This window comes from Cucumis melo, chromosome 1 (assembly GCF_025177605.1).
Source record: "Cucumis melo cultivar AY chromosome 1, USDA_Cmelo_AY_1.0, whole genome shotgun sequence".
Lineage (NCBI taxonomy): Eukaryota > Viridiplantae > Streptophyta > Magnoliopsida > Cucurbitales > Cucurbitaceae > Cucumis > Cucumis melo.
The window spans coordinates 1,233,223-1,249,896 of NC_066857.1; the positions used below are offsets into that span (position 1 = coordinate 1,233,223).

The 16,674-nt window shown below is 33.0% G+C and overlaps 2 protein-coding genes across 2 annotated transcripts; both read left to right on the top strand.

The window, feature by feature from the left end:
• Positions 1 to 649: 649 nt before the first annotated feature.
• Positions 650 to 2,985, top strand: LOC103495356 (peptide methionine sulfoxide reductase B5-like). The gene is made up of 3 exons (XM_008456879.3): positions 650 to 1,051; positions 1,754 to 1,910; positions 2,624 to 2,985. Exons 1-3 carry the CDS (start codon positions 747 to 749, stop codon positions 2,771 to 2,773), a joined length of 612 nt encoding a protein of 203 aa, XP_008455101.2. The 5' UTR covers positions 650 to 746; the 3' UTR covers positions 2,774 to 2,985.
• A 1,359-nt stretch (positions 2,986 to 4,344) lies between these two features.
• Positions 4,345 to 14,586, top strand: LOC103495357 (K(+) efflux antiporter 3, chloroplastic). The gene is made up of 19 exons (XM_008456880.3): positions 4,345 to 4,804; positions 6,083 to 6,472; positions 6,715 to 6,816; positions 7,168 to 7,248; positions 8,136 to 8,237; positions 8,816 to 8,893; positions 9,688 to 9,756; positions 9,921 to 9,971; positions 10,255 to 10,368; positions 10,462 to 10,563; positions 10,653 to 10,787; positions 11,202 to 11,383; positions 11,473 to 11,608; positions 11,932 to 12,003; positions 12,113 to 12,214; positions 12,457 to 12,618; positions 12,961 to 13,050; positions 13,176 to 13,337; positions 14,103 to 14,586. Exons 1-19 carry the CDS (start codon positions 4,748 to 4,750, stop codon positions 14,349 to 14,351), a joined length of 2,436 nt encoding a protein of 811 aa, XP_008455102.1. The 5' UTR covers positions 4,345 to 4,747; the 3' UTR covers positions 14,352 to 14,586.
• The last annotated feature ends 2,088 nt before the right edge of the window (positions 14,587 to 16,674 follow it).

Consider the following 16,674-nt stretch of genomic DNA (forward strand, 5'->3'; position numbering starts at 1 on the left):
TTAATTAATATAAAAAGGCTAAAGGTGTGATCGACTCTCGTTAACAATATTGTAAATTGTAACATTATGGAACTATGATTTATTACCTCTCTACATTTCGGTATCGATTTTGTTAGGGTTAAAACAGTGACTAGGATGATAATAGTAATATGACAATTTGTAATTCTAAGTAAAAAAAAACATTAAAAAATAGTGAATTAAAAACGTTGACAAATCGTTGAACGGTTCGAAGTAAACCGATGCAATCACAAATCATATTACTTTTGAAAAATTAGATAGGTAAACACTAACAATCACTATCACGAATTACGATCTATAGTTTAATTGGAATTAGACCAAATTATTTTTTTTTTATTTTATTTCTAAAGTAAATATGGCCTAATTTGATTGCAATTACAATCTAGGCTAAATAAAATGTTTCTTAATTTTGCGGTTTGCGTCAAAAATATTCTTAAAGTTTTAAAAGTATTTTGATATGTTGATATTGTATTTGATATCGATAAAAAAGGTGGATTGATATTTCGAAAAAAATCTACAAATCACACAAAAATAAACATTAAAATGACGTTATTATAAGTAAAATATATATTAGAAGTAATTTAACTTACAATTATTTATATTATTTCTTTGGCATCCTATTAATTATTATCCACACGATCCAAAGTCCAAACAAATCAAATTCCTCATCATCATCATCGACATCGTCATCTTCTCCTTTCTCTCGGGAATAATCTGCCATCTCTCTCATGGGCTTTTCCATTCTTCGAACTTCCCCTCTCTCTTCCTCTCGAGCTTTTCTCTCCAACCCCACACCCTTCCCCGCTCTTCTCCACTCTTCGCCCCACTTCCTGCTCTTCAAAACCCATTTCCAATCTTCTTTCGCCATCTCCGCTACTCCTTTCGCTGGGGCTTTTGCTCTGAGACCCCGTCGCTTCCGTCAGGGCCGTGTTTTGGCCATGTCTTCGCCTAATTCTGTCCAGAAATCGGAGGAGGAGTGGCGTGCCATCCTCTCGCCGGAGCAGTTTCGAATTCTCCGGCAGAAAGGAACAGAGTAAGTGGGTTCTTTTCATTTTGATTCTTTAATTCTGTGTTTGGTTGTTGATTGCAAAGTTGCAGCCTGTATGGATATTTGTTGAGGGAATCATCTTATAGGCCAAATATTAGGAGTATGTGAGAGCTCTAGTTCAAGATATATTAGAATCCAATTTGTCAGGAAAACTCAAGAACAACCAAAGAATTAGAAATATATCTTGTAATACCAATGAAGAAACTACAATTTCATAGCCTTTTGAGGGGTCTACATTCCTCCACATTCCCACAATAGACATTCCTTTCAAAATGATGCACGCAGTCTGAGGAGTAGGACTCTAACACACTATACATTTATAACCAAGGCACCCTTAGGCTAATGATTCACATGCCCTTACTATAATCCTACTAATAACCTAATATATCTATATATCTCTAACTAGGGCTCTCACAGAATATTATTTGGAGATCAGGAGTACATGATTGCCTTTAGAGACTCGTTAAAAAAGTTGGTTAGTAACAGGTTGAGCAGATAGAGTGGACGAGAGAGGAAAGTTAGTCAAAATCTTAGGAGAGTTATTTTGAGAGTGTTTAGACTCTCAAAGAGTCAAAGTGATTAGGCTCCATTTTTATTTTGCAATGTAATATAGTTTCGTCTTATTTTCTGTCGATCTCCATTGCAAGACTAAGTTCCTTTTACAGATCTAAAGTTGGGGTATTGCAGGTATCCAGGAACTGGCATTTATGACAAATTCTATGACGAGGGAGTTTATCACTGTGCCGGATGTGAGGCACCCCTTTATAAGTCGAATACGAAATTCAACTCTGGTTGTGGTTGGCCAGCATTTTTCGACGGTATCCCTGGAGCCATTAAAAGCACTGTGAGTTTTTGACCTCCATCATTCCTAGTGTGTAGGAGTCAGGAATCCGATCTTTTAGGAGCTCGTTGTATTTTTCAATATGATATATCATTTTCTCACTTCTCTGCAATATTGCAGTAGATACCTCTAACAGAGAGGGAGTTCCTTTATTGAAAAGAGGTTCCTTCTGACCAGAGGGAAATAGGAGAAATAAACTAGATTCACTCCCGAGTCTAAACTACTGACGTAATATGTGTATTGGACAAGTGTTGTCTATATGATACGAAGAAGTGAAAGACAAATGACCGAAGAAAGTAGAGGGCTAGACAGAATAGATTGTATCTAAAACAGACAACCAACATATCAGAATCCTCTTATCAATTGTGTCGTGTGTATTGTGTCACACCAAATCAATTATGTATGTCCTGTATATAAAGAACATAGAAGAAATGAATCCAAATCATAGTAGCCTATCTTAGGTTTAATATCTTATGAGTTACATTGGCACCCAAACATAGTAGAGTTAGTCTATTGTTCCTTGAGAATAGCCAAGGTATGCACAAACTCGGATGAATATTCATAGATGGTGAAAGAAAAGAAACTAGCATGTGATCAATAAGCACGTCATATTATCATTTAGTTGACAACAAGAATGACATAGAACCACAATTCAAAGTTTTCCCTCCAGCAACATTCTAGAGTTGAAATAATGACATTGCTTTTGTAATGACCAGCCTGACCCTGATGGGATGAGAACTGAAATCACATGTGCTGCTTGTGGTGGTCATCTGGGTCATGTTTTTAAAGGAGAAGGCTTTCGAACACCCACAAATGAGCGCCATTGTGTCAATAGTATTTCACTCAAGTTTTCTCCCTCTCAGTGATTTCTATTCTCTAATCTCTATGTTTTTTTTTCCTTAATCATGTGATTATATTTAGAACCTTACTTACTCAATAAGTTTACTATTTCAAAGGGAAGGAAAAGAGATTTTCTTCTTTTCTATGTACATTCTTGTGGTGTGAAGCTAAATTTCTTCTGTCTCTATTCTCGCGATTTCAATACGTAATGAAGTGCTACAACTCTTGTTGAATTTCATACTTCATTTCTTGTAACCCTTCAATTAGGATGTTTTCTATTTTGTTTCATATTCAAGCATGTGATTCTATTTGTTTGTAATGATTCAGGGTAGGAATTTTTAATTTGTATTGTTATTGTTGAGACATCATAGCACTTGGATAACAAATTCTAAAATATGTCTATCAAATGCCCGGCTTCGTCATGCCATGATCACATATACTAGTTTTTATCTAAGATTTAATATCATACAAATTTCTTAAGCTATAATACAAGCGAGTTCTTTAGCAATCAAATGAAGCAAGTCTTATTTGAAAATTTAACCATCATGTGTGACTAGGGGCGGATTTATTAAGGGGAAAACAAGGCACATGCCCTCTCACATTATTGGTTTTTGTATTGTAATATTAATCTTGAAGTTTCAAATTAAAATATATGCTAAATAATACTTTCAACCAAAAAGTTTTTATAGACTTTTAACATTGTGTGTAAGCTATAATCTTATTTATTAAACCTTGAACTTTTACCAATAATTCAATTTAAACTATCGGTTAGAATTTAGGTTGAGAATCATTCGTGGTAAGTTATCACATTCCATTTTACTAATCTGACCGTTGAAGAGTGTATATGTGTAAGAATTATGCATCGATGATTTTTAAAAGTGATCTCAATAAAGAATATAAATTATTTTTTAACAAACTTTGAAAGAGGGTGTAAATTGATATCCTATCCATTCTTTAGATTTTAATGGATATAAAAGGTAGTTTATATTTTTATGTTTGAATCCAATTGTTTTAAGTTTTAAAATATTAATTTCATTCATAGGAATTTTTTCTAAATTTCATCATTTATACTTTGAATTTTATTTTCTAAGTCATTAATTTAAAATAATAATGAAGGTAAAAATAAATTTTAATTTTATTGACTATGAAAATAGTGAAATTTAATTAATTATGATTCTTTTAAAATTAATTAATAGTCATTACCACCCGAGAGACCGAAAATGAGTGTTTAATGCAATATCATGGTTATTTATATAAACTTCGAAGGTTCAACTTGAAACAAAATTCAAATTTTAAAAGTAAAATTATAATCTTTTGAAAGTTCGATACTAAATTAGAAGCATAATTAATTGCATTAGATTGAATCCAAATATTTGTTATATTTTGTAAATATTTTAACTTATTATAATGTATTTGAAAATGTCCGTAAATTTGTATTTTTTTTTAAATACGTGTATATGCATTTTGCACGTGTGACTTTGGATATAAGAAAACAATGTTATAAGAAATTATTTTATTTTAAAACTCTCTCTTCATTCTTAACCACAAATGGATTACACAGTCATTGGTCTGGTGGCTCAGATTTTGCGTCGTTCCATTTCAATTGTCTTCTTCCGGATTTGTATTAGATTGCATGTCCGATTGCACCCATTGCCATGGCCGCAGAAATGGACACGTAAAACATTGCTAGCCTTTCTGGGGTCTCCGCTTATTCCAATTTCCAACTCAAACTACCATTCTATCTTCCCGGTTTCTCTCAGCTGCATTCCAAGTTCTCCCTATGTCAATTCCTTTCTTACAATTCAAAATCCCCCAAATCTTTGGAACGTGGGTATTTTTTGGCCTCAGATGTTGAGCCCCCATTTTCATTTTCATTCCCTTCCTTTCAGTCTTGACTTGATTTTTGTGTTCTAAGCTTCTAATTTGGGCTTAGAAGTTTTGGGTTTGTCTTTAAATTAGCAAATGTTTCTCACTGTATTCAAATTGGGTGTATTGGATTTATGAGTTTTGGTAGTATGTTGGAGCCGGTCAGTTGTTGCCAGAGCTCCCAGTCCCAGGTAGCTTCTTGTCTTATTTCCTTTTGTTATTATTCATTTTTTCGTGCTATGATGTTTCATAATCTCGATCGACTTGATGAGTGTTATTGATTTTGTATGATCCTATTTATTTGACTTGTGAGTTTGACTTTTGATTGTTTGTCATAACTATAAAGTGTTTTGATACTCTCTCCAGTTTTTTAGTGGTTATATAATCGAAAGTAATTTTAGAAATTCTAAGAAGGCTTGAAAGTAAGTTCTTTTTCTTTTTTGTCAGCGATTCTTCTAAAAGTAGTTACTTAGTCTTAGAGTCTTAAAATATACTCTTCTCAAAAGTGAGCACAAACTCATATGATTGGAATTTGTTAGGGGTGATGATAATGTGGTAAATTTTTTTTCTAAAAAGTTCAACAATAAGTGGTGGTGAGGATGTTGAACCCTTGACCTCTTGGTATATGCCGTAATAGTTGATCTATGTTCAGGTTGGTGGTAACGAATGTCTATGGGTTTTTAAATTTCAATTGATCTTGTGAAATCATCCTCTTTAGGAATCTTGATGGGGTTGGGTATATGGATGGCTAATGAGTTTTCCAAGGCCATTTCCTAATGTGTTCATTAGTGATTATGTAATTTGTTTCAAAAATTGCATATCGTTGTGGTTTACAATGTTCAGTTTCTCATAAGAGAAGAATGGTTTGAAATTTAAAACAATAGAGCAAGTTACTGGGATACCGATGAGAATATCTAATACTCTCCTCCATGTTGTTTAAAATATTTTTGTGATCTTTGATTTCAAAGCCTGTAAAGAGATTTGGACAATAAAATGTTGAGCATGGATTACTAATTGTTTTTTAGATTTGTATGTGTTCTTTGATACTCATTTCTTCCCCTTTGGTAAGCAAGAAGAGGACTAATGCCATATGATAAAAGTCAAATTGCAGAACCGAAGAAGTAATAGTTCAAAACTAAGAGGTTCTAACATGCTTAAATACAAATTTTTAGTTTTTCAGAAATTTGATGATGAATAGAATAGCTAGTTATAGACAGAATTTGTAAAACTCTTAGGTTTGAGAGAATCTGAATTTGTATTCCATTCACTAAAGAGACGTTTATATATGTGTACAAGAGTGACCTAAGTGGAGAGCATAAAGACCATAAAGGACGATATAATAAAGATATTTACAAAAATAAAATAACCCAATATTAGTACTATAATAGAGTTTATTTTACACTGTTCAAAATTGAGGAGGTTTACTTTCCGGAGTTTCTCACTTGTTTCACTTGGTTATTATCATGCAGATTTATAGTGCAGTTAAACAAAAGAATCCTTTCAGGGCCTACTCTCATACCGTTCATCAACTTTGTGGACCTTCCTTCAACTTACATTATTCACACTCGAAGAAAGTGGCTGTTCCATCATGCACTTTTAATCACTGGAGGAATGATTATTCTTTGGTCCCTGTACTTTTTCACAATGGTGCTACTACATTAACGTTCAAAGTAGTTGGACAGAATGGGTACAATTGGTCTAATCGTAGGCCAAAACAGAGAGAAAGACTTAGAACACGTGCAGCTCTTGATGTTGCAGCTGCTGTTGACGTCATCAATGATTTAGGATTGGATACATTGACATTCCTAGCTGTGACTGTCGTAGTTGTCCCTTTATTTAGGAAAGTTAAGGCTAGCCCTGTAAGAATGATATTCTCTTCTCCACATACTTTTCTTATTTAATTATTATGATCTTTTGAAAGTAGATTTATCCTTCATGAATATAATGATTAAGAAATTCATATTTACATATTTCTACATGCTCATGCTAGAGCTATACATAATATTCAGCAAAGTTTTGTGGAGATCTTACATAATGTGAATTACTGTGCATTTTACATCATGTTTGATTCAAAATCTGACCATATGCTGGCCGTTTTCAGATACTTGGTTTCTTCTTTGCTGGGATTGTACTTAATCAATTTGGCGTGATTAGAAATATTGTAGACGTTAAAGTTTTATCCGAATGGGGAATACTTTTCCTGGTAAGCCACATCAACCCTCTCTTCATGTGCCAAGTTTGTGGGTGTTATGCTGCTTTGTGATCTGATCATTGAATGACATTCCATGCATCACATATGATGTTTCTTGTTGCATTTTGTACCACAATGGACTGAGATCAACATTAAGTGAATGAAATAGAGTCCTGAATGTGGAAAAAATGATGATGTGAAATATTAGAGGCCTGACCACCTTAGACTTGCATCATATTCCATTCCTTCTTACCCTTCTAAATTATGATTATAATTATGTGTATTGTTCGGGCACGGGTGTGCATGTGAACATGGGAGTGTCTTCGTTTAATTATACATTGCACTAACATTATTCCTCTCTAGCTATTTGAGATGGGTTTGGAGCTTTCATTCGCACGTTTAAAGGCTCTTGCAAGGTTTGCTTTTGGCATGGGATTGACTCAGGTATATTTCTAAAAATAGATGATGCATGACTGGAATATACCAATATATTTTAAATTGAATCTGCATATTCTTTTCTTGATTAGAGCTACTATGACGTGTCGTTCTACTGTCTATTTTTTTAGTATACAAATAATAAAAACAGGTTGAATTTTGTTGTCACATATCAAGTCAAAGTGAAAGTCAAACCCAAATAAAGATGCATATTGCTAGATGATATATAATTAAATTTACCTTCACCTGTCAACCTTCCGGGTTAGTTAGTGATTTAAGATGGTATTAGAGCAGGTGGTTTAGGATGGTCTTGTGTTCAAACCCCCTACAATCTTATACTTCCTCCCCAATTAAATTGATTTCAACTTGCTGGTCATTTCACCTATTTTTAGATGATATTTAATCGAAGGGGGAAACCTTGTCTGTTTTGTTAAGGATAGAGGGAAAGATGGAGTCACTTCTCAATTTGGAAAAGGTCAAGAAATAGTATATAGTTTTGAGGGGGTAAGGCACGTGGTCTCTTTCTACATTCGATATGGGATAGTGCTGTTATAATCCATCCTTCAAACTAAAAACCATGATGATACTGTGTTGAGTATTCTTTGCTCATAGTATCCATACCAAGGGCGATTCCACTTGGTACTGATTGTGCTAGGCCATTCATCTCATTATGATATAGCATGCTATTCATAAAATTGTTTAATGACTTGAAGTTGAACTTGCACTTAAGAATCTAGCTTGTAATGGAAGAGTGCCAAAGTGCTTCTAACCCACATACTATCTTATACCAGTTACGATGAGATTCAATAAGTCTCGAGTTCATATTATCCACTATCGCTTGTGGTTTCAACTTTTTTAACTTATTAACTTACACATTCCTACCTTTCCTTTTGAAGGTCATATTGTCTACTATCGCTTTCACAGCATTTGAACTTCCCACAAATGGGGCTGTTGGAACAAAAATTTTGGAGTTCCTTTTTCACGCCAGGTCTGACTTGGTAAGCACTCTATTTTCAGTTGGTATCCCTAATATGCATTGCATTAATGGAAATTCTGAATCTCAATTTATTTGGCTGTTGCATACTAGCAATTTTTTAAAAACAAAATCCATTGAAATTAAAGTTTGTATTGTTTTTCTTCAACAGACGAACAATTGAATTTTTATATTCTATCTTCTAAGGTTGGCAGTCTGATTTTATGAGTTGAGCTTGCAGGGTATCTTAGTGGATGAAAGATCCCTTTGACTAAAATCTTTTGTTTTCTTTCTCTTTTTCTTTTTTCTCATTATGGCCCCATAAGGATGTGTAAGTTAGATATTCCAGGTCAATTTATATTCTGTTTATAAAATCTCTCTTGGATATTTTCATTTCCTTCTCTGCGGTTGCTTGTCTCTGTGTGCATGAGTATTTGTAGTTTTTCTGCTCAATTTTGTTAGATTTTCAGACAAGAAAAGCTTCTCTTTTGAGTTATCACTGCAATCTTGGTTTGGAAGCCTTGTTCTCATTTCCATCTTTTATGCTATGATTACAATGTTGCATTTACTCACCAACTTGAGTTATGATTGTCTGAATTGTAGGTTAACATTAGAAGCGTTGATGAAGCTATTGTTATTGGTGCTGCCCTTTCTCTATCTTCTTCAGCTTTTGTTTTACAGGTAGCCTAATCAAGTACTCTCATAACTTTTATGTGCACTTAGGGTCGATTTGGATTGACTTTCTAAGTGATTATAAACAATTTCTTCCACTTAGAAACCCTTATTTACACTTAAAAAGTCAACCCAAACATGAACATATTCATTCAATCATGATTTTGAAGGAAAAGTATGTATTTGTTGATTGAGAACAATGGAATATGCCTGCAATCTGGATGTGTCTATGGTGTTAATTCTACCAAGCCTAGTGTGTAATTGAGCTAAAGACTTTCTATCAAGGTCTCTTTTTTCTGTAATTTCATGAAAAGATGCATCAAACCATTGGTGGGGACATGAAGACAAGACTACTAAATAGAGTAACAAGTATAAACTCCTGAAGATTGCAAACCTAATTCCTTCTGTATTTAATCGTCCAATCAAAGACGCTCCAGCTAATGAATTTTAAGAGACTGAGCAGTAACTGTTTTAACATTGACATGGGGAGATAAGGTGAAAAGAAGATTTTAACCAATCCAATGTTCACGGAAATAAGCTTATTACCCAGAGATAATATCTACAATAATGTAGTAGTTAATGTTAATAATGTAAAAATTGATTTTTTTTAATATCTCATTATCCAAATCCTCTTTCATTTCCATCCAAATTCCAGGTCCTATTATTACTAATTTCATTTAATTTAGTGAAAATGTAATCTGAAGAACAAAGATTTTAGTTTATTGAATGTTACAATGTTGTAATGTGCTAGCAGTAAGCATTTAGGATAGCTGACTGTTGACCTTACCTATCATAATGAATAGCTTCTTGCAGAAAAAGGAGAGCTCGCGACAAGATTTGGCTCAGCAACTCTAGGAATACTTCTTCTGCAGGTTTATTCCCCTTAAACCCTTCAAATTTATTCTCACGACTTGCTTTATATTGGTTCACATTTAGTATATTAGATACTTTCGTCCAAAATATTTTGGTCCTTATTTAAGGTTTCTATCAGAATTATGGTCTGTAACTTTTCTGCAATACCTACTGTTGGATACAGGATATTGCTGTTGTCCCTCTCCTGGTCATACTTCCAGTTCTTGAGAGCCAGGTATATGAAAGGATTCTTAATATCGTTTAGAGATATATCTTAACTTTCTTTCATTTTTTCTCAATGAAAGTAGTTCTTTTATCAAAAAAAAAAAAAAAAAAAAAAAAAAGCAATCTGCTGGAAAATATATTCATTGTTTTGCTCATGTAAAATGTTCCCTGTCATTGCTTTTGTACAATTAACTCTTCCCCCATCATCTTGACATCTATAACTTAGCATTGCATTTATCAAATAGTTTGACTTTGTGTATTGCTTCTTTTCCTTTTGCTCTCCATCCTCTTAGAATTTGGGCACAGAAAGTATCTGGCCAATGCTCGCTCAAGAAAGTTTGAAGGCTTTAGGTGGACTGGGTCTGCTGTCTCTTGGTGGAAAGTTGATTCTTAGGCGAGTTTTTGAGGTTCGCACCATGCTTATTTTTTACAGTATTAGTAAGGGTTGCTCCGAGTTTATTTTAGGATCTTAACACTTACAGAGAGCGGTTAAAATTCAGGTTGTTGCAGAAGCAAGAAGCTCAGAGGCTTTCGTTGCCCTTTGCCTGCTAACAGTTGCTGGCACTTCACTAATCACTCAGAAATTGGGCTTTAGTGATACGGTTTGTTTCATTTTTTCATGCTTATAAACAGCTGATGTGGATAGTTTTCATATTTATAATATCTTAATTAGAATTGATGTGCAGTACAGCTGGGAGCATTTTTGGCTGGGGCAATATTAGCAGAAACTAATTTCCGAACACAGATTGAAGCAGATATTCGGCCATTTAGGGGCTTGCTCCTTGGGTTATTCTTTGTTACCACAGGGACCTCCATTGATATGCAGGTGCATTGTCTTCTGTTTGCCATGTACTGGTTTAAGATTATTTTATCAGTTCGTATAGTTATGCAATAATTATCTATGTTTGAATGATGTATATTGCAACTCGAAGAATATAGGTCAGCTACAAGATATCTAATTACTTACAATGTTAATGTATGGAAGTTGAAATACATTAATTATTTAGTCTGAGTTTTATGAGTTGATAAGTAAACATTGGAAGTGTGCTCTCCTTTTGGCTTAAAGGTGAGACATGAAATACACAATGTTAATCATACTGTTTTTTTCCTACTTCATATGTTTGATATAATTTATCAATTTTCTAGTTTTTTCATTAGAAGTTAGACCCATCAAGTAGTACTATGATGACTTTATGGTTCCTCTGCATCTGGTTTTATAAGTGATTTCATTTCTATGCAGCTCTTGTTCCGAGAATGGCCAAATGTTCTTGCACTTTTGGCAGGTTTAATAGCAATCAAGACCCTTATAATAACAGCAATAGGTCCACGCGTGGGCCTCACTACTCAAGAAAGTGTAAGAATAGGCTTCCTTCTATCTCAAGGAGGCGAGTTCGGATTTGTAGTGTTTTCACTGGCTAACAGGCAAGTCTTAACTTAGATGGTGCATGACTATTCTCCCTCGTGAATCCTTGCTTAATGTTTCCTTATCATTTACTCTTTCATGGTAGCAGGCTTGGAGTGTTACCACTCGAGTTAAACAAACTGCTCATCATTATTGTTGTCTTGTCAATGGCTCTAACTCCCTTGCTTAATGAAGCTGGACGAAAGGCATCTGAATTCATCAGCGAAAAGTACAAGACAGAGGATGTATGTACTAACTTTAACGCTTCCTTTCAATACTGAGTGCTTGATTTGCATTTAACTGGACCTGAATTAAGTTTGCATTTGCTGCTGGCAATACAATTGTATTTTGTAGATATTGGTATCTGTACATGGTAAGCACATGAGGTTCCTGCTTCCAACTATGAAAACAAGCAGGAAAAATGCTTTGAAGTAAATAATCTCTCTAATCTGCTAGTATGAAAAGATTTAGGATAAAAAGAAAATAATACTTGGATGGTGGTCTAGACCAGTTAATCTTATACTGTACCAATTTATTCTGCACATTTTGAAATGTGAAAATTTCACAGAAAGCTGCAGATACGGTGAACTTTGACGCTACTGAACCTGTTGTCATTGTTGGATTTGGACAAATGGGTCAGGTATATATCCATATATATTTATCTTTTCTTTTTTTATATTAATAATCATTATTTAGCAAGGGTACAACCCCGAAGTTTTTCTCCTTTAAATCTTGTTTTTTCTTTGTAGGTTCTGGCAAATTTCTTATCTACACCTTTGGCATCTGGGATAGATGGCAATACTCCTGGATGGCCATATGTAGCATTTGACATTGATCTTTCCGTAGTGAAGGTTGGTTAGATTTTCGTTTTCTACAACTCTCCATGATCGACTGTTTTGTCTTTCTCTTATTTGCAATGGCATGATGTTCTCGTAAAGTAGTTCCTTTTTCTAAGTTTGACAGTAATTTTCATGAAGCTTCTTGTAATTTTTCTTCTTTAAAATTTTGAATCGTTCATACCTTTTTTCCCTCCATAAGTTTTGGGCTATATGGTTATCTGGCTCTCACACTTCTATGGTTTTTTCATCATCAGACGTCTAGAAAGCTTGGTTTTCCTGTTCTCTATGGAGATGGATCACGACCAGCAGTTTTGCAATCTGCAGGAATCTCTTCACCAAAAGCTGTCATGGTTATGTTCACGGAGAAGAAGGCAACAATCGATGCTGTTCAAAAGCTCCGGCTTGCGTTCCCAGCTGTAATTTTTCTCTCTTTAATGTATGTCAGTATGTGCATAATAGGAAATAGGAATGCCTCTCCACACCATAGAGGAGACAATTATGCTGAAAGAAATCCACGTTTTCTGTTTCGGAGGGAGAAAACATATATATGTATTCAGTTCTTTAAGGTTTCTACTTTGGTTACAAAATTTTGTTCTATTCGACTTGCTTCATTTTGTGCCACCTATGTGGACAAAGAGAACAAATGTTCTCTTTTATTAAGTGTCTTCTTTCATTGTGTTGGGTCACTGATTGTTTAACTCACTGGCCACTCCTTATTTTTGGTTTGATTTGAACATGACAAAACTTCTACGATACAGATTCCAATTTATGCCCGAGCTAAGGATGTTGTGCATCTATTAGATTTAAAGACCGCAGGTGCAACGGATGCTATTTTGGAAGATGCTGAGGTATTACTGTTGAGTGATCAGGGCGTGAGGCATAGCTTATTGATATTTGGCTTTGTTACTTAAGGTGCATTTTTGTAGACTCCCCTGGATACCCTAACATAAGATTCTTTGATTTATTTGTGCAGACTAGTTTACAACTTGGATCAAAGCTTTTGAAAGGGCTTGGAGTCATGTCAGACCAAGTGTCTTTCCTCAGTCAAATGGTTCGAAACTCTATGGAAATACAAGCTCAAGATGCACTCGACAAATCCAATGAACAAGAGTTAGAGATTATGAAACCGCTGCAGGTTTGTATATTTGATTGAAATGAAAGTTTAATCTTTGGTTAACTAGATTTAGGAGAAAGAAAAAAAGAAAGGAGAACCAAACCACATGCTGTAGGTTTTCAATGAATTTTCGTACAAGTTGCACAGATTATAGATATAGATTACAGCTGACAGTAGATACAACTTTTATCTAGGTACATAAGCTAATTTTTGCATCCTATTTGGTTCAAGTTTAGTAAGCTCTAAGGTCGTAAATAGTCAAAATGTGTTGAAAAAGAGCCATCCAGTTAGAGAATTTCACAATACACTTTGTTCATTTTATGAAAATGATATTTGGGAACTTTGGAGACAATAGATTTGAGTTGGGGATTCATTTTCCAAGAACTGTGAGCACCATGATAGAATCCTCTTCAGAACCCTCGTTATCTGGTGTAAATAGAAAGGCATTGTAAAAAGAGAACGAAAGAAATCATAATGGAATTCCGTTCAGAACTTCAATAGCATGAAACCGCATAGTCTTATCTACTTTCTCCCAGTTTCCATTCATCTTCTCAACGTCCTGGTGTTTGGCAAGTTAGAAAATTGATTATTTGGGATATCAAAATTGATGGTTTGGCAAATTATTTTTAGTTTGGAACGTTGAGTTGAGTTGATTCTTTGTATCTGGTGTTTGTTTATAAATCATCTGCATCGATAGTCTTATACTTTGTTATAGACTTGCTTCCATATCTAACTTTGTCTGTACTCACTCAGAAAATTGATGATGTTACTGATTTGGTTGATTAGATACGCGTCAAGGACTCAATCGAGTCCCCTGAGAGCGAACTGTCGAGACTGAACCGGGAAGATAAAACTCAAATCTTAAATGGAAAAGAGGTAGATCAAATGAAGCAAGGTACTGTTTTCCAGAAGCCTGAAGATTTAGACGGAAATGGAGTGTTATACTGTGAACTTGATACAGAGAACAACCTTTTTGAGCAAAATGTGGTAGAGCCTCCAACCCACATAACAGCCACCGATGGTCTAGAGAAGTGAAAAGTGAAAAGTGTTGTTGAAAGATTCTCTTGTGTTCCAAAAGTTTTTGTGTCTGTTCTCAAGAATTTTTCTTTCCCCAACTTTTGACTTGGTGCAGTGAAGTGTTTAGTGGGCATAAAATTTGGATACTATTGTAAAGAAACTTGTCAGTAAAACCTTTTCTTTTTCTTTTTCCCCATAGAAACCACACCATGTATATTGCTTCATTTGATAAACATTCAATTATTTGTCATTATCTTTTGGATATGGGTATTGGTTCTTGCTCCAAATTAGTCAACATGAATATATTCATCAAGGAAACACAAAAAGTTAAAAGATTGGTGTTGCTTGTAAATCAAGTTAACTATAAACCTTGTATGTTAAGATGTGTTTCCCCTACAAAGTTTGTGTAGCTGAGTTATTGTTCTATTGTTCTATGCTTTGAATCAATAATCATTTTATTTTCCTTTTCTATTTTTGAAAATTAAGCTTATAGATATTATACCTTCTTATTTTATTTATTTATTTACATTTTATCAATTGGTTAAAAAACCAATCTAAATTTTTTAAAATTTAAAAAAAGAATTTAAGAAATTGTTTTATTTTTTGCAATTTGGTAAGTAAAGAATATGCAAATTATTGTAAGATGGAAATAGACATAACTTTCAAAGTCAAAAAAAACAAAACGGTTACCAAATGAGGCCTTTGTTTTAGGGGTTTTGTTTTTCATAAATTATGAAAATATTATCAATGTCACTAATACATACTATTTTATAAAACTCTTGGTATATATTGCTATATTTAAAATATTCCGTTTTATTATTATTATTATTTTCTAACATGTATATTATGTTTTTACAATGGTGAGGTATTACGATAAATTTAAACGTTCTAGTACATGTTAGAAGAATAATTAAGACAACTTATAAACTCAAATTAAATTGAAAATAATTAAACATTTTAACAATTACCAAGAAAAAAATTGGAAAAGTCATAAATGAAATGATAAAAACGTTATTTTGTTCTTCAAAATTCTCTTACAAAAATAATCAAACTCCACTAAATAGAAGAGATGATCAATAAATTTCATGATGAAATTATGAATATCTATGGTATTACATCAGCAACTATATGCTATTTTTACATTAGAAATGATTCATATAGACAAAGTTAAATGTTGATTACTTTATTTTCTTTTAACACTTTTATCTCTCACACACAAAAGAAAAAGAGAGAAAACCATCTTTATTGCAAAGATTGATGGCTACAATCAACCACAAGTAATCCTCCTAATCCTAAGAATCACAAAACCTTTCACATCAAACTTCTTTCTCTCTCCACTCGATTTCATTTTCCTTTTCGAGAAAGAAATATTTTCCTTTATACGGTACGGATAAGAATCAAACCTCGAGATTTATAATACAAATTTATGTTAGTTGAGACAAATTCATGTTGACAATCAATAATCACTGAATTCTTCTTAGATAGTTAAAATGAGAATGTATGGATTAAGCATAGATAAGACGATGAATAATAGAATAGATAAGATTTTTTTTTTATTGATTTCAGGTAAAAATTATAAAATTTTCAATCTTACCCAATGCTCTAAAACTTTCTTTCAAGATTGTCTTCTCGATATTTCGATATTTTTAATTACATTATAATATTTTGTTTTTCTCATTAAAATTTATAACAAAAATTTCAACTTTAAACAATTTTTAACAATTAAAAGACAAATAAAAGTGCTAAAATGTTTTAAAAAATTGGTATCAAATCCATGATGATGAAGATATTTTGTATAATTAATTATCCAAAATAAAAAGTATTGGTGTAAGAAAAGTGAAAAAAGCAAATGGTAAATTTAAAGATATATACATTATTGACATTAAGGATTAAAAAGTACAAATATATCATTATCATAACCCACTAATTAAAATATTTGATTGGGACTTTTTTTTTTTTTTTTCTATTTTTGTTTTTATTTAATATATTTTTTGAGTTTCCTATGAGTTGTCACAAAAGCCAATTATATAAACCTTTTCCCAAAAGGTAATAATTATCTTTATCTTTTATTTAATTAATTTGGCTAAGTTGGAATCTTTTAAAGTACTTTGCAAAAACAAAAGAGAAAAGTCTTTCAAAGTATTTCCATTGGGTCTAAATTGGATATTCTTTATGCATTTTTGTTGAAATTTTATTTATATTCTACACTAATAAAATAATAACACCTTTTCTTTTCCCTCATTTAAAAAAAAAAAACGATCACAAATACAACGTCGAATAGAATTCTTCTATCATTAATAACTATCGACGTTAATAGATTTTGTTATATTTGTATGTTTTT

Bases quoted from the DNA above. Each gene is read 5' to 3' on its own strand.
- LOC103495356 (XM_008456879.3), top strand. From the start codon at position 747: ATGGGCTTTTCCATTCTTCGAACTTCCCCTCTCTCTTCCTCTCGAGCT. The intron at 1,052-1,753 runs GTAAGTGGGTTC...GGGGTATTGCAG, and splicing joins CTCCGGCAGAAAGGAACAGA to GTATCCAGGAACTGGCATTT. The intron at 1,911-2,623 runs GTGAGTTTTTGA...TGTAATGACCAG, and splicing joins CTGGAGCCATTAAAAGCACT to CCTGACCCTGATGGGATGAG.
- LOC103495357 (XM_008456880.3), top strand. From the start codon at position 4,748: ATGAGTTTTGGTAGTATGTTGGAGCCGGTCAGTTGTTGCCAGAGCTCC. The intron at 4,805-6,082 runs GTAGCTTCTTGT...ATTATCATGCAG, and splicing joins GCCAGAGCTCCCAGTCCCAG to ATTTATAGTGCAGTTAAACA. The intron at 13,338-14,102 runs GTTTGTATATTT...TTGGTTGATTAG, and splicing joins AGATTATGAAACCGCTGCAG to ATACGCGTCAAGGACTCAAT.